Source organism: Onychostoma macrolepis, chromosome 16, assembly GCF_012432095.1.
Source record: "Onychostoma macrolepis isolate SWU-2019 chromosome 16, ASM1243209v1, whole genome shotgun sequence".
Lineage (NCBI taxonomy): Eukaryota > Metazoa > Chordata > Actinopteri > Cypriniformes > Cyprinidae > Onychostoma > Onychostoma macrolepis.
Window position 1 is genome coordinate 36,497,644 of NC_081170.1, and position 22,618 is coordinate 36,520,261.

General features: G+C 41.1%; 1 protein-coding gene across 1 annotated transcript in view; it reads right to left on the reverse strand.

Moving 5' to 3' along the window:
* cdkal1 (CDK5 regulatory subunit associated protein 1-like 1) overlaps window positions 1-22,618 on the reverse strand; it is a 269,763-nt gene that overhangs the window by 106,684 nt on the left and 140,461 nt on the right. The window contains exon 9 of the mRNA XM_058747144.1: window positions 7,711-7,877. Within this exon, the coding sequence (XP_058603127.1) occupies window positions 7,711-7,877 (167 nt within the window). The remainder of the gene's footprint in view (window positions 1-7,710; window positions 7,878-22,618) is intronic.

The window sequence follows — 22,618 nt, forward strand, 5'->3', positions numbered from 1 at the left end:
AATGCATGAATGTAACGGGTGCTAGTTTGTCTGGTCACCTGCTTCAGGTTATTAACAGTTATGATGATGTGCTCATCAAACGTGATGAGACTGATATTCAAAGGCTTCTTTTGTGTCGTTCTGGTCATTTCTGAGTGTCGTGGTCATCATCTCTCACTGGTCATGATAATGTTGAGCTCATTGAAATGCACTGCTGAACAAGTCCCTATAATTCATCCTCAAACGTGGAAGATTATGCAGATTTCTCTAAAGTGTTGAATATTCAGTATGAGAATATGGCCATTAGCTGACAAAGAGAAGCGTAAACACACTTTAATTTCCGAGCAGACACACACATCACTCTGGAGTATCAGATCCGATCAGACGCGATAGCAGGAGAAACACACAAGCGTTAATTAACAAACGTAATTATTCTTCATGTCTGTATGTCCTGCACCTTGTAGCCCAAAGCATAATTTAATATGCATGTTATTTGCTCAAGGAAAACATTCATTTATGCGCTTATGCTAATGTGTGCTCAGAGCTCAGAGACGGACGATAAGGGGCCTCCCACAATTCTGATCAGCCAATCACGCGTCCCCTGTGCTGAAGGGGAGGGGCTCTGGCAGATGGCAGACGAGATGAGTGACAGCTGAGCAGGGCAAGATGAGAATGATTTACCGGCGTCTATCGTGAGACACATCTATCACTGATGAGGCAGCATCACACACACCACAGCAGATCCGAGTCTCCTCCTCATCCTCCATCACAGCAGACGGCCTGATCCAGTCATTACAGCTCTGTGTCTTACAAGAGTTTCGCCTCCGGCTGACGATGCTTACACACTCATTCACTCATGCAAATAAAGCAGGAACTGAACACCTCTATCTCAGACGTGTGCCGTTTTCTTATAACAAGCTTGATACAGATGAATGAAAACTTTATTTTCAGATATCAAACATGTGTTTAGTGTTTGTGTAAATGACTGTTCAAACAGTGGCAAACCAGCCAGCGGACGCAGCCCCTCGCATCACCTCATCAGATTATAAACCGTCCAAACGCTCATTTAACAGGCTCATGTTACGCGCTTGACAGACTATAACACATACTGAATGTCTGAACATTCAGCCTAAAAGAAACTCATTCTGAACTCTGCAGTTCACGCAGATGAACAGACCAAGACTAGCTGTTATCTATTATTCACAAACAGAAGCATTAGTGATATGATAAAAAGAACTAAAAAAAAAAACCTGGAACTCCGATCTGATAAAATAAAATGTTCAATGATGCAATATATACAGTATACGTTAGTAATGGGACACCAGATCGTGTTTTATTCATGTAATGTGCCAATTAATCTGCCACGAGAATCAGATCAGATCTGCCAATCAGATCACATGATCAGCCAGGCTCCGCCCGTCGTAACGCATCATCCGGCTGTGGTTTAGAATGAGCAGCGCGAGGGACAGAGAAGGAGCTGCGTTTCATTCTGCTCCGAGCGACTCAAACCACAGCAGCGCCGAGCCGTCACAGAGGACCAGATAACATACCTTTCTTCAGAGATGAGGCACATGAAGCACGCCGTCATGCTTTAGGATGCTGTGGCTGTGATGTGGAGCGTTTTATCTGTCAGTGATTCTGGGATAATTGCGGTTTTCTTTGGATGGTGAACGTGTGTGGAGCAGGACAAGCGAGAGAACAAGCAGATCCGTGTTTAGAAACAGGCCAAAATACTCCTAACAAAACAATGCATGCATCACTGACGACTTAAAGGGGAGTCCTGCTTTGGAACACAAACAGAATCGATTGCAGAAGTGCCAGTGACGAGACTTGTGATGTGTCTGCATAAGAAACAGACTGAAACTAAACGTATTCCCTGAAAGTCTGTTGCAGCTCTCAATCACACGCCACAGAACCGATCATGATGAAGCCAGTTTAAACATGAGAAAGCGTGGCTGAACTACACGACCAAAGCACCATATTCACAATCCATAAGAACCATACATAGTGTGCCATGAAGCTCGATAAACATCTGCTTGTGTGTTCAACAGAAGACACTTCCTATAAAAAAAATGAATTCATTGTGTTTATGAATGTCAAACAAATAACTATGTGGACGACAGAGAAACTGCACTATTCTGAACACTTCTTCAGCGTTCAGGTCAGGACCTTTGGCCTGCTGGGAGTTTAATGAGGAACAGACGGCAGTGAAGGGTTTGTCTCATCGCTTCAGGCTCCATTTCCAATCAGATTAAAGGAAAGCTGTTGAACAGATAACTCGCTTTCTGAAAGCAGCTCTCATTTTGCATCGCACAGGATAATTAATCCATTAAAACATCAATTGTTCAGCGAGGAAACGCGTGTCCTGGAGGAGCCACAGGACTCTATTGAACACACGCAGTGCTAAGCGGTCGATGATCGACGGCTGACGGTCCGTTCCCGCTTCCCATTTGCAAGGGTAAAAGCTTTTCTATAAGCGCCAGATTTCATCCGTCTCAGCGGCGCGTATGGATTTGTGCGTGCGGCACAGAGGAGAGCCGAAGGGCGGTCGATGGGTGAAGAACCACGCGTCTCCATCAGTTCACCTGTGGATCTGAGATCTGGAATATATCCATCACATCATGATGGGTTTTCCTTTGCATTGCGTTCATACTGATATTATAGTCCATTAATAAACATCTGCTCATGCTTTACTGTGACGATTCTCCACATCTAATAACAGAGCAGTGATTAAATCTCTGAAGGAATATAAATGGAGGTCTGGGAATGATGTGATGTGATAAATACACACAAATACAAATAAATACTCTACTGTCTAAAAAACCCATTTCGTGTATATTTAGCTTTTAGATCAAAAGTTGATGAGAAATAACACCACGTGTTTTGGTAGTGAATAATAATTAGGACTGCAGTTTTCAACATTAGGACTTGTAGTTTAAAACATCAAATTATTAGAAATCTGTGTATTCGTGTTGGTTTTTAATGAAAAGTATTATGGATTACAGTGTTAAACAATAAATATTACAATTTCTCACACAACACAGATCAATTGAATTAAACATCATCGGACTTGTTGACCTTGATGTAATTCTTGGTGTTGTTTCTTGTTTCACCGCAGGGTTTGCAGTCAAAATGTCTCAAATAAGCTTTGTTTAATGACTGAGCTGATACTGGAATCAGATAATATGAGGGCTAATTACATTTCTATCAATGCGTATATTGCTATAATAACCGTCATTCTCTAAATATGAATGTGTCAGTAAAATGCAACTGTTCATTTCACAGTGGAGAAACAGGACCAATCTAATTCCAGCAATAAACGGCTCAAAACGTGTGACTGTTCCCATAACAAGTTGTGAAAGCTGAGAGGAGGACAGCGATCCCACAGGATCAGGGAGGAGAGTCTGACAGGTGATGTGTGACAGCGAGAGCCAATTACACCAGAGAGCCCCGGCCGGATCTGTGATTAAAGACCCGAGTCTCCGGAGAGACGCGCCACCTGCAGGAACAAGAGCAGGAGCTGCAGACGGACCAACAAAACACACCGAACACAAACCGCTTCAGAACCATCAGCAGCATCTACTGCATTCACGAGTCTCATCGCGACCGTCAGACAAACAGCTGCTCATTCACAAACAGACTGAAGACGTCTCATCTACTGTCCTGCAATGGTACATTAAGCCCCTAATGGACAGCGAGTCTCTGGCGGTTCATTAATATGAAAATGGCCCATGTTTGGGATGAAATTAGCGGCCGCTCCAAATACAAATGGTGGCGAGTCTCCAGAGCCTGAGCTATAATTGACTGAACTGTGAATGTTCACACATCGCTCTCTCTAGATTCAAGGCCAGCCAGCGAGAGGCTTGTTCAATTCCCTCACACCTTCATTTCATTTCTCTATTTTGCATCATGGTTTAATTAGCCGCAGTTTAGTCAAGCATTACTATCACTATTGCTCATGAGTGGGGTTACTGATCTGAACAAACGCTGATGCATTAGGCACCACAGATATGGTGTTAACTGGTGATGCACAGAAATTTTAGCAACCAAATATATTTTTGGAGGGCCTAAAACAGTAGCGTTTCTCTGATGGCACATTTTGGCTGTCTACTTTACTTGGATAAACTACAACAAGTAAACACGTCAGCTGCGTGACACTAATGCTCGAGTAACAATGGTATTGTTTATTTAATTCTTTAAGGTGGCCTGAACTGATCATCTTGTCCTCTTTACCACTAGTTAAAGAACCAAATAAGCATGAGAGAACAGCAGAAGAAACACAACTTACTGAAATGAATCATGTCTCATGTAATCAATCCATCAGTGTTTGATCCTGGATTTCATTTTAGACCAGATCTGATTTCTGTTTTACTCCATTGTACAGTAAAAAGCCCTGAAAAGCAGAATTAATGAGAATTATTCACAAAAAGAGGGTGAACGAAGGAAAGCGAGAACGTTTAAACACAAGGTCATCAGGCTTATCATCTGGGGCATTTGTTCGTTCTCATAGTCATCAAGGTGCGGTGAAGGATGGTTTTCACGAGGAGTAACAGCCCCCGGAGCAGTGCGCAGCGCTTCATTAGCTGACCGTCACGGCCGGACCTCCGCGCTAATCAGCGGCCGTCAGTCGAGGATGCTTCACCTGAGAGAGAGCACTACAGCAGATCACAGCTAAGCGCTCTCGTGTTGCTCTCAGAAAGGCTTGCTGTAATGAGGTGACTTCCCGTGACCCGCCGGATTGAAGCAGCGCTGAATTAAACGGATGCTGGCCACCAATTTAAAGGCTCTTCAAAGGAAAATGTGCAAAATCACGAATGGACGCTACTGGCCTGGAGGTCAAGGCTCGGATGGTGATCAGGTATACGGGTGGAGCGATGAGCACAGAAAGCTTGCATCTCAGTTTAAAGATATGATTTGAGAGCCTGTCTTTGGATTTCAGCAGCCCCAGAGCTCTTATAGTATTCATGTACGGTGCGGCGGGTTAACCGGCGGGTCAGATTTCATGACTGCAGAATGAAGGCGATACGCTCTGGCTTTGGAAAAGTTACATTTTCAGGCCGCCAAGTTTTGCTTCCTGAAATGAGATGACATCAAAGAGAGATTTGTGTGTGCAGCAGCACATTAAAGTGAAAGTTGAACCTCCAGCTCTTCTGCATTTAAACCGGGCTCTGCCACACACTCGCTCCACTGATCAGACTGAATGTAATGGGGAAAACTCTCCTTACCTGCAGTGATTACACACGATCTGATCATTCGTAACTAACGAAGAGGCCAGCGTTCATCATTGCTTTATTCTCATAGGTGTTCACTAAGACATGCTTCACTCCAAAACCCTGAACACAAGCACTACATGAATATATTTGTGCATCTGCACACCTGTCTAAAGGACGTTTTCTCTGCACATAAGAGCACAATTATTAGCACTCAAGAACCATTTTCTTCAGAAAGAGTCAATTTTGTAAGCGAGACGGGAAGGTCTCTTTCTTTCTCACACCACGCAGATCGGTCCTCTCCTGTCTGACAGGTGCTTCTGCAATTTCAAACGCTGAACAGAGGCTCCATAAATCACACATCTGCTCTGCTAAACACCTCTAATGCTGCTAAATGACTCCTCAGAAAGAGTGTCAGACAGCCGCTGCCGCAACCTCCCAAATCACACAGTCATTTACCAGCGCTGCGAAAGCTCTCCACTCGCAAAAAACACTTAAGAGCCAGTAAATGGAGGGATGTGTTAAAGTCAGGGGGATGTGTTCTGATAAGAGGAGGAAAGTTCTAGTGTTAGCGCATCTTAAACCACCCTGTGATGGTTTAGAAAATGGAAGCATGAGCTGGTGAGTTTTAAGACGACGTGTGATTTCAGCCCATCTGTCTATACGTGACGTGATCTCTTGAGACGCCACTTGCTATTTCCATCACCGGTGAAAACCATTCTACCTCATTCTTAGAGTGCGTCTGACGCAACACGAGTACCTTCCACGTACCTTACCTCCCGTTACAGAGATGCACGCTGAGCGAACACTACACTCTCACCTGCTCGTGTAGCAGAAGTCAATAGAGATGGGCAATCTCTTGAAGAAAGAAGCGCAGCAGTGATCGTGAACTCGTGCTCTGTCGCTTCCCGTAAGACAAATAGACGCATCGAAGCAACGACATGCAATTAAAAATACTTGCTGAGCATGTGGAAATGAAATAAGGACAAATACTCCAATGATGGAAATCAAATTAGCACATAAAAAGAAATAACCGTCCTCTAGCACGTATACAAGCACGCCTACATTTCTAATTAGCATTTAATTGTTATTTCTTTTCATTTAGGGAAAAAAATCATCACTTTTTAATTTGAATGTAACAGAGCATAAACGTAACCTATACATCGGGGGACAAAATTACAACCTCAATTAACCCTCTGCAAATTAAAACTGCTTCTCCCAGCACTTCTCGCAGCCGTCTGAGGGATTACGAGTGTCCTCGGCATCTGGGGCTCAGAGGGGGAACGCACGGCATTCTGGGTATTGTTCTAGAATGATAGGATTGAACGAGTCACCGCTACGGTCACTCCTGTGTGCTAGAAATCAACCGTAATGACAAGAGACAATTTAGTCCTGCTCACGCAAACAAGAGAACAACAATCCATCTACACTAAAACTACTCCGATGCCGTAGTAATTTGACATTTACTAGGGAAAAAAGTGAGTTCACCTAATTGAATGAATGTAGCACACAAAGTGAAAATCGAAGGAAGCGCCAAACACTGCAGTTTGAAAGCGCCAGACAGAGCACGTGTGCCTCATAGAGATGTAAATGGTGCACACATTTCTATTGAAGTTACAATCTTACATTTTATCCAGTTTTAGCAATATACCCCCCCCCCCCCACCCAGTGAACCACTGTTTAGTAACAAAAAAAAACAAAGAAAAAAAAAAAACATCATTAAAGCGATATGCAAATAACATGCCAATCATGCCAGAAACATGCTAGCAACATGCTAGTAACTTGCTAATCATGCTATTAGCATGCTAATCATGCTAGAAAACATGCTAATCGTGCTAACGACATGCTAATCATGCTAACGACATGCTAGTGACGTTAATCATGCTAGCAACATGCTAGTAAAATGCTAATCATGCTAGAAAGATGTTAATCATGCTAACAACATGTTAGTAAAATGTTAATCATGCTAACAACATGCTACTAGCATGCTATACACATGCCATCAACATGCTACTCACTTGCTAATCATGCTAGCAACATGCTACTAGAACGCTAATCATGATCGAAACATGTTAACAACATGCTAGTAACTTGCTAATAATGTTAGTGTCAGGCTAGTTACTTGTTAATCATGCTAGCAACATGCTAGTAACTTGCTAATCATCATCTCTGATAGACTGTATTGCCTTTAAAATATTCAAACTTTAAGCTTTTAAAAATACTTTAAAATTCAAACTATTTCAGACTGCAAACCATTAAACTTTTTTTAAACTTCTTAAACTTTTCAAACTTTTTTTTAACTTTCTGGTCCGGCTTTCTCAAGCCAACTGAGTTTGTCTCGACAAACTTTTTTATAAACATACTGACACAATACTGAAACGTGACTTCAAAACCGAAGTAGAGTGTGAACCATAATTTTTGCACAACACTACACAGGTAGTAAGGTTTAATCTGCTGTAAGATGTTAACAGTGATGTGCACTATGGGTAGTCAGGCGGTTTGTGTGAGGAAGAGGACGCACCTCCAGATGTTCCAGGATGTACGGTGGGTTGGTCATGCCCAAGCGCAGCATCGCTCCGTCCGGGATCTCCTTCACCAGCTCCCAGAGCAGAGACGGCAGGTCCGTGCCGATGTCCCTGCCATACGCACCCGTGTCCTCGCTGGTCAGCCAGATCTCACAGACACCCTCTGCAAGACAAGACCATTTATGCTTAAAGATATGCAATACAGACAATTAAATGCCAGCAGTTATTTGTATTGAATGGAAAATGGCTTAGGATTTGAAAAAAAAAAAAAAAGAAACCTCTAAAGCGACCATAGTTTCTAAACGGATAAGACAGGATTCTGAGCTGGGATGTTTCTGTAATACAGACCCTGACCTGTAAGTGTAGTAAGTAGCTCACTAGATTTATACCCAGCGCTTGACACTGGACTGTTCTTCAGAGAACTATAATGAATGACACGTGTCGGTCTGTCCACAAATGGGAACCAGTTCAGGTGAAGGTCTGAGATAAACTCTACAGCAGCAGATACAGTATCTCAGCCTCCATGTGTTCTCCAGAGCGGCAAATAATGAAAGCTGCCTTATCCGGTGATCAATCTTCCACGCTTTCTTGCACTGTGAGAGGCTTCATAATGGCGACTTTGACCGAGCATCACCACCCGGCTGGCAAACGATCAAGGTTCGGCCCACCATTTCATGATCCCGAATCGAAATGGAGCGGCTCTGCTGGATGCTGCTTAACATGCAGAGATATGATTAGCAAAGCCATTATGAGACTTAAACGTGAAAGAGCCTGTGTCCACACTTATAATTGAAGTCAGCGTTACATCCAGATCAAGGCCATTAGCAGCGGCTCTGATGGGTGGCCTTCTGCTTGCATTATTAATACAGTGCCAGCAAAGAGGAAGAGAAGGGCCGTTTCTCAATACCAAGTACGCAAAGTTCGGACTTGTGTCCTCGGTAGTTCGGACTTCGCAAGTTGGACTCGGGAGTGCGGACTCTCGAGGACGGGAGGACACAAGTCCGGTAATTCTGCAAATGGAACAGCAGCGTACTTGATAACGTCAGTCAGCTCGCTTATGTTATCTACACTGTATTACAATACAACAAAATACGATATCAAAGACCACTACCTCTTTTTGTTTTCATGTAATCATATTAATAGTCACAAAAATGTAGTTCAGGGATCGCATATTATTACCGTGAAATGAAATATTATATTAAACAGCGCTGCCTCATTTCTGTTTCATTTAAAATATTAATAGCCACAAAAATGTGGTTCACGCAGCGCGCACACACATTACAATAAAACAAAATGAATTTCGTTTTAATTTCGTTTCGTTTTCTTCAAAATACAAAACACAGCTCTCTTTTTGTTTTCATTTTAAACGTATAAAACATTAAAATGTGGTTTAGGTAATATGTGCACATATACTCTGATTCACTATGTATAATAAAATGAAATATGACAAGCACAACTCTGCCTTTTTTGTTAAATGTCAGTTTTAATGAACAATAATATCCATCATAAAAGTATAAAGTATAAGAGACTTATGTAATAGGAAATAAAGACAAAAGCAAACAATTCAGTCACGTTAAAGTAAGCTCTGCATTACGATTAATAAATCAATAATTTATGAAACATAACTTTGTGCTCTTTATAAATAAACCGCAGATTCCAGTTTTAAACAACTATATTCTCGCCTGAAATACTCTTAGAACGGCATTTCATGACAATAACAGTAATATTTTGAAAATGTTGCGGTTTTCCCCTCCGCCATTAACGCTCGCTGATTGGTGCGAAATGCATTCTGGGATACCTGGCTGCCTCAAGTTCGCACAAATTGGAACAGTACTTGGGCGACGACTGATGACGTTTCACATGTCCACAAGAACACAAGTACAGACAAGAACGCATATTGAGAAACGGCCAAGGTTAGTGCTTCCTGAACATCAGCAGATCATCATAAAGCCGTTGTCTCTCAGATGATTCAGCATCGGTCCATTTAATTGCAGCCGACCAAATGAAACGACAGTCTGGATCGAAAATGACTGAAATGAGTATGTATGCTTGTGATTAAACACGTGGCTGACTGAGATGGATAGAGTGAATGTATATCTCAGATGACAGTGTCAACAGATGGTGGTCTTCAGGGTGCCTAACCCTACTAGAGTGTTTACTGATCAGTGAACACCGCTCCAAACACTACTGAGCTGAACTCACCTGGTTTTCATTTGAGCAGCATCAGCTTTGCCTACAGTGAAATGTCGTTGTATATTGATGGAGCCACGTCCCATCCCTAACGGATTGAACGCATCCTGGACAATGGCAGAGAACATGACCCAACTAGTCACCTAACACACAATCCCTGCGCCGCAGCTCATGTTTGTCTCATTCACAGGGGTCATTGTGACGGCGAAGTGAATGTGCAATAACACAGTCGTGAATCTCAGTCATTGGTGACTGCTTTAGCTGGGCCGGGTCATGGCACCATGGGACAATGTAATCATGCAACCTCACAAAACATAGTCAATTAACCCAAGTGACACAGCAGGGCAGCTTCCATTAGGCATGCGGTGAAAACAGGATGAGCACACACCTCCCCAGCGCCTCTCCATTACCTGAACCCTGGGTTACGCCTGGATATGCGACATGTGCTGATGTCATCCGCATACGGGCCGCTCCTTTTTCCAGCAATAAAGAAGAAGAATGTGAGCGAGGGATGGAAACGGGGTGGTGTGGAAAGAGCGTTCCCCATCCAGGCGGGAGCAAGTGCGTGAGGATGTGTGTCATTTCCGGAAACAGCTGCCCTGCCTTTCCTGCACTGAAGCTCTCAACTCAACCCTCTCTGTTCGTCCAGCTGCGGAAAACCCAGGGTCAGGGAGCTGACCTGACGCTCACAGGGCCGGTGCGCGTCCTTGTATCCCCCAGCTGACTCACGGTTTGTTCTCTCTCTGCGTGCTGTGCATTATCTTAACCTGGTTTCAGAAGACAGCACACGCTCTGTGAGGAAGCCGTGTTTTGATCAGATGAACTCACTGGGAGGGATATTAAACTGCACTGTTACAATACACTTAGCACTTCAGTAAATATTTCCAGTGAAAATAAAGCTAAATTGTTAATTGGCTTTCACACAGACTTGTTTAAAGCTGAGCTTGGCCTGTGAATAATTAATATCATGTAACGTTCTTAAAGGGATGTTGTGCAAACAGGATAGTGTGCGATTTCAATCAGGTCAGAGTCTGATCCCATCGGCCCTGAACACTCAGTCCCACCGTAACCAAAAACCAAGTCCAGCTGACCCGTTTACTGCTGTCCAGACTGGACGTTTGTAATGAGCGGTGTCTGCCATGACAAACCTACCCATCATTAGTGCTTTGGTTAACCAGTGTTTCTCAACCCTGTTCCTGGAGGCACACCGGCACATTTTCAATCTCTTCCTAATCAATCACAACTGATTCACGCATCAGTTAACACAGACTCTGCGGTCTTTCCTCCTGCAGCAATGATTATCATGCTAAGCATGACAGCGGGGTGGGGAGACGCTTGTGTGTCTTGTCTGAATATTTACAGCAATAATGAGCTGTATTTATTTTTATTTTTTATTAATCCTTTATTTTTACAGGAAGGTCCCATTGAGATTAAAAGAAATCTCTTCTTCCAGGGAGTCCTGGCCAAGATGATCGTACAAAAAGTTTCACATGAATTTAAAAACATAACATACACAATGCCCATAACAAAATTATATACACAAGCAAAGCAAGACAATAATCAGAAATCAACAGCTTAATTAAAACAGCAACAAGGTTCATTCATTACACGCTGCAGTACATTTTAAAAAATATTCAAAAGGAGGAATTGCTCCTAATGGAGTATTAATCTGAAAATCACTCCACAAACAAGGAGCATAGTAACAGAGAGCTGATTTTCCATGTTCTGAACGCACCCCAGGTACTTCTAATTGAATCCCAATTGAAGATCTGGTTAAATAGTTCTTTCTATGCAAGCATAAAAGACTAGGAATATACTTTGGAAGCATGCCTTTTCCTTTACCAATGCCTTTACAATAAACAACAACACATGTGACCCTGGACCACAAAACCAGTCATAAGTGTCAATTTTTCAAAATTGAGATTTATACATCGATAGAAAGCTTATTTATTCAGTGGTGTGCAGTTTGTTAGGATCGGACAATATTTGGCTGAGATACAACTATTTGAAAATCTGGAATCTGAAGTTCTTAGCAATGCATATTACTACATGTGATTTCCTTCTTTGATATAAAGAGGACCAACCTACATTGTTGTACAGCAAACAGTGGAGAGTATGTGAACAAGCATTAGTTATAAATCGCAACGCAGCATGATAAACATCATCTAGCCTTTTTAGTAAGTATAAGGAAGCACGCATGTAAATACTATCACCATAATCTAAAATGGGTAAAAACATAGTCTGTATAATTAGCTTTCTAGAGTTTTTAGTTTTTTCACCAAGCAATCAATATGAACATCAAATGGCATCTTCTCATCAAGCCATATTCCTAAACATTTATAAGCAGTTACTCTTTCGATGTGTTAGCCATCAATTGTAAAAATAAACGGTGCAGTGGTCATAGAACGTAAAAATAATGTATTTAGTTTTTATTTGCATTTAAAACTAATTTCAGTTCTAATAAAAGCAAGCAGTAAAGTATAAAAATAATCCGCCCCCGGTGCTGCTTCTCTCAATCTGCATGATAAACATCCGCTGACCGCAGGCCAGACTCTGTACATCTGTATTCACGCACAGATTAGTTTAGTCACAGGCACATTTTCCTCGGATCACCATCTACAACACATTCACAACGGCTCTTGTCTGATCCAGCGGGTCTGTAGTTATCAGCGATGAGGCGGAGGCTCATAAAGGACACGTTAAGAGAGATGCGGAAGCAAACTGGAGGAACATTCACTGCTCACACTCCTGAAGCTGCTGCTGATGCTCGTCCATTCATAACACACACAGAAAGCACTTCTGAGAGCACAGTGCCAACAATTCACCGCCACAACACAGAGATCCCACCGAACACCTGAGCTGTTTGTTTATAGACTCTAATGTAACGTCAGTTTTAGTCTATTAATGAAGTAATTACTTGAACTGAATTATCATGTTTTCAAAAGTACCCAAGCAGTGGCATGTAATCACTCCAGTGTCATATTAAAAATGATGTTTGTGTATAATAAATTGTATTTAAAAAAACATTCTTTTTAAAATATGCCAGGTAATAAGGCTGAGAAACACTGGTCTAGACTGAGAAGAACCGAGACGTGCAGCCGACTCTCATATCTTTAGCACAGCAGCGAGGAGACCACTGAATCACAGGGAAGCATGCGTGTCTTTTGTAAGACGATGGTACTGTGCTGTACTGAGGTGACGTCTTCTGTCTACAGACGCTACTGTACTGCTCACACACACACACACACACATCAGAATAACTGCAGCAGATAAACCATCATCAGCATCTCATGTTTCTACACATCTCTGAGCTCAGATACCATCGCAACAAACCAAGACGCCCCACAGGGAAGTACAATTCCATTTACTCTGTTACAAGCTTATTCATTAGCAAAGAAATGCACTCTGGCCCTGTAATTTGCATAAAAATTAGCTGTGATAATTGGCATAGAATTTGTAAAAAATCTGGGCATGTATGTGCGACGCCGCAGCGCATGTCCTTCAGCGTGTTTCTATTTCTTATTATTAGATGAAAGATCTTATTAGTCACTGATGGGATTTAATAGTGCGGCTGACGGCCAAGAAAGAACTTCATAATTATTATAACAATAATATGTTCAAGGGATACTTCACCCAGAAATCAACAGTTATTCTCTCCTCATTCATGTCATTCCAAACGTGAGCCCCTTACTTTCTTCAGTGAAATACAACAGATGATTTTTGAGAACAAACAACAGAGGAACCCACTGATTTTCACTGTTTGTCTCCGTTTCTGCGATTCAGCGAAGAAAGAAGTTAAACCAGTGGCGTTCTGTCCATATAAGCTACGAATGCTTATATGGACAGAACGACTTCACGGGCTAATGAATATAAACATGATTAAAAGTTGATCCCTTGTCATTTGAGATGCAACAAAGATGAAGATAGATTAATAAAGTGTAATAAAGTCACGGGAGCTTCCGGGCGAGTGGGTTCTGTGGCTGTGACTCGTCAGGATTGTAGCACGTTCTCAGTGTTTAGCTGGTATGCGGCTGATTTCATGCGCGAGGTAAGCTGTCCGCGAAGCGCTGTTGCTGCCAGATCTCTATTGCCGAAAATTACATTGTGACTGATGCAAAACTAACTCGACTAAATCATATGAAAAACATATCCTAACCATATATTTTCATGCTTTCTCAAGCAAAGCAAATTTTGAAAGTCTACTGAAAACGTATCTGGTCATATGTTGAAGATATAGGTTATTGTCAACATGCCTAAGTGGTAAATAAAAAAATAAAAACAGTTTAAAAAAATTGTATATAAAATTTGAAATAAAATAATTTAATAAACATCAATAAAAAAAGAAAAAGAAAAAAAAAAAAAAAGAGGAAACAATACCTTTGTTTTCCGTAGGCTATGCTTGTGACGCTACAGTTAAAGTCCTTCTCTGAATTTATAGTTGTTTCAAACGATACTTGGCAATATTTTAAAGATATTATTATTATTTTTGGGTGTATTGCATGGTCTATTATTGGAGTAGTGTCACCTGGTTGGGAGTTTTAAGTCCTATTCACTGGGAATAAATAAATAAACTAAATTAAATAAAAAAATTAAAAAAATAATATTCAATGGATGCAGAGACATACATCTCCCCACTCTCTGAATATTACATATCATACGTAACTACGTGTAAATGCTGTTTGGCGGTTTTTACTTGAGTAGGCAGCTGTATGTTTTTGTAGCATTTGAATAACTATAGATAAACCTGAAACAATAGAAGGATTGGAGATGAATTTAATTTACATGTAGGAAATGTGCATACTTTTGTTTCATTCTTTGAGTGTGTCCTAAAAGCCGATGGGGGGGAGGGGGGTCACCGCTCACCACTGGGTTAAACTGATGTGCCGTGTTGGTTATTTAGCAATGGCTTCAAATGTTTCTCATCAGATCAGCAATCTCAGAACAATTTATTAATATGTAGTATAAAAAGATGAGCCATAATGAGTCAATTAAACAAAGGAAAACTAGGACTAATAAAAATAGAGCCAATCAGAGCAGCTTACGGTCAGTGTGTGCTGAGGATTCATGATGACCGAGCTCAGAAACCAGCTCTAATGTGTTGATTCATCCCTGACCTTTAGCTCTTAAACACCTCTGACCCATTCAGCCTCGCCGCATCTCTGCCACACATCCAGAGCAGAGGACCTTTACAAAACACCATCCAACAATCCTGTTTGCAACAGATTTTACTAACAAGCTAACTGAACAATAAACTCAGAACCCACCAATCCTGATCTGCATTAGCGTCACGTTCACATTTTAAAGAAACCGTGAAACAAAGGCTTTGGTTTCTAGCCGTTTTCTGTGTCTGTCCGCCGTGACTGAAGGCGTGAATGGCCGGGTCGGTGTTGTCGTACGTGTCACAGCACAGAACTCTGGGACATTTAATTCCCTCCATTTCCTCTGTAATTTGCCATCACACAGTAGAGCAGGAAATTGAATTGTAAATCAATCTCAGAATGGCCGGTATTGCATGTGTCCAAGAGCAGCTGAATGACAATTCATACATTTCAGACAGACGTGACATTTAAGAAAATAAAATACAGACATTACTTGGTTTGGACAAAACAACAGCCTCTTATTCAGGACGACATTAAATGGACTGTCAGAGTTTGAAGTATCTGTTCAGTTCATCAAGCTCAAAATGAAAAATCAGTGATGTGACTTTGCTTTAGGATACGAGCTGAACGTTGAAAATCTAACTGAAGACTCGCACTCTCAGACAAGAGTGCAGGAGGGCTGAGCGCAGGTGGAAAAAGGATGGGCTCCAGGTCTCCTACCAAATCTTAAAAAACTGCTTAACTGTTTATCAAAATTCCGTTAAGGAGTAGGGATGGGCATTTCTGATCATATTTCATTTCAAGTAATCCACAGGTTTGAGAAACGAGTACTCGATTAATCGGGGGTGGAGCTTAAGCAAGGGGCGGGGCGTGTGCATCATAGCGACAATTAAAATATTTTAATTAAAGCCCTGTTAAAAACGTTGTTGATAAAACTATGCCAGGATTCAGAAAATAATTAAATTAACACAGATTATTAAAAATCACCATCAATAGTGGTTAATACAGTAAACATTTAAAATAAATAACAGCGTGAGGTGAAGCTGAAGCGCTTTTTCTACATGACGCACTGTATATAAAATTAATCACATAGCCTAGATACACAATATGCAAATGTTATATTACAAATTGTATTTATCTACACAAAATGCATGTGAGCTTGAACTGCGTGCCAACCAGAAAGTAGTGGATGCGCTTCTCCCGTTACAGGGTGCTTTAAAACAACGGCAACTGAAGCCCCGCAAAAAGTTATTTTACAGTATTATCCCCATCAATATGTGTGTCTTATTATTTGTATAAATATTTTGGATCAGTTTTTAAAAAGATAACCTACCTTTTTCTATGTTTTATAAAACAAATAAAACACGTTACTCTGCTTTTCAGTTATTTTATTCAACTGTTATTTTTAACAAAACAATATTTTACTTCAGCAGCATCACAACAGCTGTGGATCAAAAAAGTTTTTTTGTAAAATGTTCGCAAAAATAAAGTTTAATACAACTTCACCAAAAGACTGTTAAGTGGCCCATAGTCTAACGAAAATTAGAAGCCAGCATAATTTAACTATGGTGCTAAAACTTAAAACAAAAACAGCCTGAATATTTTACCATGCATGGCTAATAAAACTTAACATAAGGACTACATATTTTTATTCAAAAAGATCAGTCGGTCTACGTGCTCAGATGAAAGCCGAGTGCGGAGTCTATTTACAATTAGACCGGCGGTGGAAAAAACACGCTCAGCAGGCACAGGAGTAGCAGGAACAGCCAGGTACCACTGGGCAAGGGTGCTTAGCTTTGCAAATCGAGAAATTTACTTTCCACCACAATAAAGGATCCTGGTTTACAGAGATGCATGGCTCCCTGAAGTAGCTTTTGATTTCGGTGTCATGCGGAGAAACATCACTCATGCCGTAGTCCTCGCCGAAAAGAGTGTCGAGCGCCGTTGCTGAGTCGGGCTTACTTTGTATGGGTCTGACAGGATTTGGGATTGTCTGGCAAAGCTGCTTCAGATTCTCTTTTACTCTCTCCCGAAGCTCTGTCTCAACAAACTTGCGATGTTTGTGTCTTGGATCCAAAGCCGCTGCAATCAGAGGCAGATACACTTTCTCAGCATCCTCAGCAACTGCGACTATGCGGCGTTTCAGAGATTCGGCTACTGTCAGTTCTTCCACAGTCTCCCAGTGCTCATCTTTTAGGTCAAGTGTCCTCGCATCTGCAAGTTTTGTAACATTGCGATCGGACAGAACAGCACACACAGCCCACCTCTGTTCCAAAAGGCGTTCGAACATGTCACACACCGAATTCCACCGCGTGCGACAATGCTGTTATGGTCGGGTATATTTTGTTCTTGTTGGCTGTAGCTACTGTGCTGTGGTGAAAATGTGATACCAAGCGGCTACTTACAGCTATTAAATTTTTTACAGTTGCAACATTGAAGCCCTCATTGATTGCAAGCTGCAGGGTGTGCGTGAAACAGGGCACTGATTCCCAAAGACTTTGATTTGCCAGAACCATGTTAGCAGCGTTGTCGTGCACACATGCCATTACTTTTTCAGAGCTTAACAGCCACTTTTCTGTTGCATCTTTTAGGTAGTTGGCAATGTTCACAGCTGTGTCTTTCCTCGAAACCTCGCGTCTCTAATACTGCACTGTGAATGTTCCATTAATTTATGTAATGACAGGTTAGCGTCATAAGATTCAGTGGTTAGCGAGGTCCACGAGTCCGTGGTTATAGTGATCCGCGCTGGCTTCGACAGACTGTCTTTTAGTGAACAGGCGCATTTTCCGTATAGACCATCAATCCTTGCAGTGACCGTTTTGCGCGATGGGACAGTATAGTGGGGCTCAACGTAATTCATTAAACGTTTAAAACCTTTACCTTCAACAAAACGAATAGGCAGCAAGTCTTCTGCTGTCATTTCTGCTATTAGCTGCATCATCTTCTCTGCCCTGCCTGTGGTTAATTTCTGTCTGATGGTGAAATCTCTTATGCTCGTCTGACTGCTGGTAGTGGCATCGGCATCATCTGCTTTTTTGTGTTTATGTGCAAGATGGTAACGCATCGAACTCGTTGTGGAGTTGTAGACGAGTGTGGCGCTGCACATCTTACACTTGACAGTTTTCCGTCAAGTTTTTTCAAAGTGTTGCCAGACATCGCTGTGCGCTTTAGAAGCCATATTGGCTCTGTGCTCCGGTCTTGTCTCTAGACCACAACTTCTCGCAGCCATAACCAATCAAATATCAGACTACCGCCCAAATACCAGCATAACCAATCCAATCAGAAAGAATGAAAGTAGTTTAGTTTAATAAAAAAAATAATGCATTTTTAGAGCCAATCGATCATCGTTTTCATGCTCGATCGTCGCTGATGCGTTCGAGTAATCGATTAATCGAGTACTCGTGCACATCCCTATTAAGGAGGCAAAATCCAAATATTTCTCAAACTTGATTGCAAAAAATGCCAATAGGCCCAAAGTTCTCTTCAAAACCATAAATTCTGTTCTTAGTCCAATTGTTTGCTCAGTTCCTGATGATTGAGACGTGCACCCAATTTTCTGAATTTGTTCAGAAAGTACAAGATATTATATCACACTTCTCTCCTTTTGACTTAGATCACTCTCATCTGGTTCATTCATCCAGTAGCTTTACAAATGTTCAGCCAGTATCTCTTAGCTATTATAAACAGCTCTTTAATAAATGGGGTATTTCCGGAAAGTTTTAAACATGCTATCGTACAGCCCCTATTGAAAGGCCCTCATCTTGACCCCACTGTGCATAACAATTATCGCCCTCTCTCTAAACTCTCATTCATTTCAAAGGTTTTGGAAAAAGTTGCACTCTCACAGTTTACTTCGTACCTGGATATTTTTAATATTTTAGACCCGTTTTAATCTGGTTTTAGAGCACTGCATAGCACTGAGTCGGCAATGCTAAAGGTTACAAATGACATTCTGCTGACCATTGATTCTGGGTCATCTGCTATCCTGATACTTTTAGATTTAAGTGCCGCATTTGATACTGTTGACCACAATATTCTTCTGAAACGACTTGAGTGTGTTGTTGGGGTTCAGGGCCTAGCTTTAGAGTGGTTCGCCTCATACTTAAAGGGGAGGACTTTTTCTGTAAATATCGGGTCATTTACTTCACCGCCTGCACCTATCCATTGTGGAGTTCCACAGGGATCCATTCTTGGCCCTCTTTTGTTTTCCCTTTACATGCTCCCTTTGGGATCAATACTCTAGAAACATAACATTAATTATCATTGTTACGCTGATGACCTCCAACTATATCTTCCAATCAAACCAGGAAATGACTTTTCATTGGATCATTTTTTTTATGCCTTAATGAAGTCAAGACCTGGATGACGAAAAACTCTTTACAATTGAATGAAAATAAAACTGAAGTGCTCCTACTGGGCCCTGCTGCTACTAACAACTCCATTAAAACACAGTTTGGTTTTCTAAGTAATAACCTACACAATCATGCAAAACATCTTGGAGTCCATTTTGATCCTCTTCTCCAATTTGATAAGCATGTAAATGCAGTTGTAAAGAGTAGCTTTTTTCATCTCAGATCAGTGGCTAAGGTGAAACTTTCTTTCTAGTCATGACCTTGAAATAGTAATTCATGCACTAATTTCCTCTCGTTTGGATTACTGTAACTCTTTGTACATAGGCCTACCTCAATTTACACTGTCACGATTACAGATGGTTCAAAATGCAGCAGCCAGATTCTTAACAGGAACTAAGAAAAGGGATCATATCACCACTGTCCTTGCCTCATTGCACTGGCTCCCTATAAAGTTCAGAGTCGATTTTAAGATCCTTCTTTTTGCATACAATGCATTGCATAATTCTGCCCCAGATTATATTTGTGATCTCATTAAGCCATATACAGCCTCTAGGTCTTTAAGATCTAGTGATCAGTTACTTTTATCTGTCACCCGTTCACGTTGTAAAACAAAAGGTGATCGAGCTTTCTCAGTAGTGTCCCCAAAGCTGTGGAACAGTCTACCTTTCAACATCAGAGCTTCTCCATCATTGGATGCTCTTAAATCTAGCTTAAAGACTTATTTTTACTCTTTAGCATTTGAGTGATGTTGTGTAGGTACTTTGAATAGTTTAATTGGAGTTTGAAATTGCACTTTAATTGTTTTAGATACTCGTTTTATTTCCTGTTGTCTCCCATTCCTTTTTCTTTTAAATTGTTATTTTTATTGTAAAGCACTTTGGATCAACTACAGTTGTGTTAAACTTGTGCTCTATAAATAAAATTTGCCTTGCCTTGAAGTTAAACCATGGCTTTGTTGGACTTTAACAAATCAAAAACTGGCCGTTTAACACAGACAATCAATTTAATTTGTCCTGCACTAACTTCCTGTTCCAACAGGAAATAGAGAAACAGAGATATGAATTTGTATCCAATAATTAAGTTACTCGCTTAAGTTTAGTCATGAAAACTGTTGACAATATTATTATTACAGCCTTTATCTGCTGAAGTGAGGGTAAAAAAATATAATAAAATAAAGCAAGGATTCAGCAGAAACAAGAATTTTGATTCTATCGCACACAACTGTGGAGTTATTAGTGAAAATGTAACGTTGGTTATTACAGTGTCATATTAGAGTATATATTAAGATATCCCACAAAGATTCATAACACTTTCCAACTTCACTGATCATACAGTTACGATGTTATTAGGGATTTTGTTTCATCAGGGATCAGCTGTTTATAGGTGTAGTTTCGACATGACTTGCCTCCGGTGCATGAACCCCTAGATATCCAAACACAGCATTAAAAGCATTAATCAAACCATTTCATGGAGTCAAGAGAATGCTGATATATCGCCATCATAACGGTGTGAATGGTCACTATATTCAGAGTAACTGGTGTGACACGGACTGATATTTCTGCTCTAAATTCTTCCTTTATTCAAATCTGGTGCAGTTACTGGATTAAAGTCTGTCTGAACATCTCCGCGTCTCTCCAGAAGCACACAAGGGTTTGAGGGCGTCTGCATCTGGTGACTCAGTCTCAAGCTCTTCACATCAGAAGTTCAGCGCCTGACTCACAAAAGCCTGGCCTCTTCCAACAGAGGTGAGAAATAAAAACCTAATAGGATTTCTCCCCGGCTTTGACAGAAAGAGAGAGAAAGATAATAACTGAGCCTCTTGCTTCAGCTGCTGCATGCAAAGAATTGTGGGAGCTGGCTTTCCTCCCCCAAAGCCAGAGGGAGAGATCGGGGGGGAAATTAGCCGCACCCTTGACTATTCACTACCTGGAGCCAGTTCTTTACTGAGCGGCGAATAGGACGCAGGCACAAAGCAGCAGCTGCCGAGTGCTGGGCTGGACAATGGAGCCTATTAGTGGGCTTTAAATGGAGGAGACGAGCCCCCTCCACAAATCCTCCTGCAGGCGAGAGTAAGACGCGAGGGTGGGGGCTTCGGTGAGATCCAGAAACAACTGCGATGACCAGAACGTACCAGAGCGTCGGTTATCAAAAGAGAAAAACAGAAATAAATAAACCTTCTTAAGATATGAGAAGTCAGCAAAAACACAGTCTCGGGTTCCTCGTTCAATATGCACACTGGGACTTTTCAGCTGTTTTTTTTTTTGTTGCTTTTTTTGGTCCAGCAAGTGAAACTGCATCTAAATACTTAATACAGTACCAACATCACACATGATCTGAGGAATCACTCATTTCTGGAGCACAACTGCTTTAATACTAAGCGCTAGATCAGTATGAGAGCTATATGATTACTTTATGATAACTGCAAATGCATCATCTACAGTAACACATGCTGCATAAGACAAAAGGAAACACCTGCAGTGACGAGAGAGAAGATCAAAACATGACGTGAGATCAGTTCCTCAGCAGTCTGAAGGTCTTCGTTAAAAAGATGTTAAGAGTAAGACCTCGAGTGAAGCGACTCGACGGGATTCAGAAAAATCTACACTGTGCAGAATTATTAGGCAAGTTGATATTCTGGTCATATTCTTTTTCCAAGAACATTTGACCAATTCCAAACCACATCAATCTTAATAACTACTATTGATTTTGTATTTAATAATTTATAAGTGATATATAATTGTCCATGAAGGCTGATAGTCAGAAACTTCTTATTTCAGGTGTGCAGAATTATTAGGCAGGTTTTCCTTTACAGATAAAATGAGCCAAAAAAGAGATTGAACTCAAGAATAAAAGTTAAAAAATTATTAAATGCCCATGAGAAGGATGCAATACTAATGCAATAATAGAATTAGCAAAGTTAAGGCATGACCATTGGGCAGCGAAATGCTCATTGGGTCAGCAAGGTCAGAAAAAACAGGTGGAGAGGAAAAGACACGTTAACTGCAAAAGAATTAAAAATTAAGGTGAAGAATTAGGTGAGAAACCATCAGGAACCATTTAGTCTCCAGCACCATCATTTCCCAGAACTGCAACCTTCCTGGAGTCTCCAGAAGTGCAATGTGTCAGGTTCTCAGAGACTTTGCTTGGGTAAAAAATGCAAAAAAATAACCCTCACTTAATAAGAATAACATGCTGAAGTGTTGTGAAATACATGAAGACTGATTTTGTATAGGCTTCATGGACAGATACGTTGAGAGTGACTC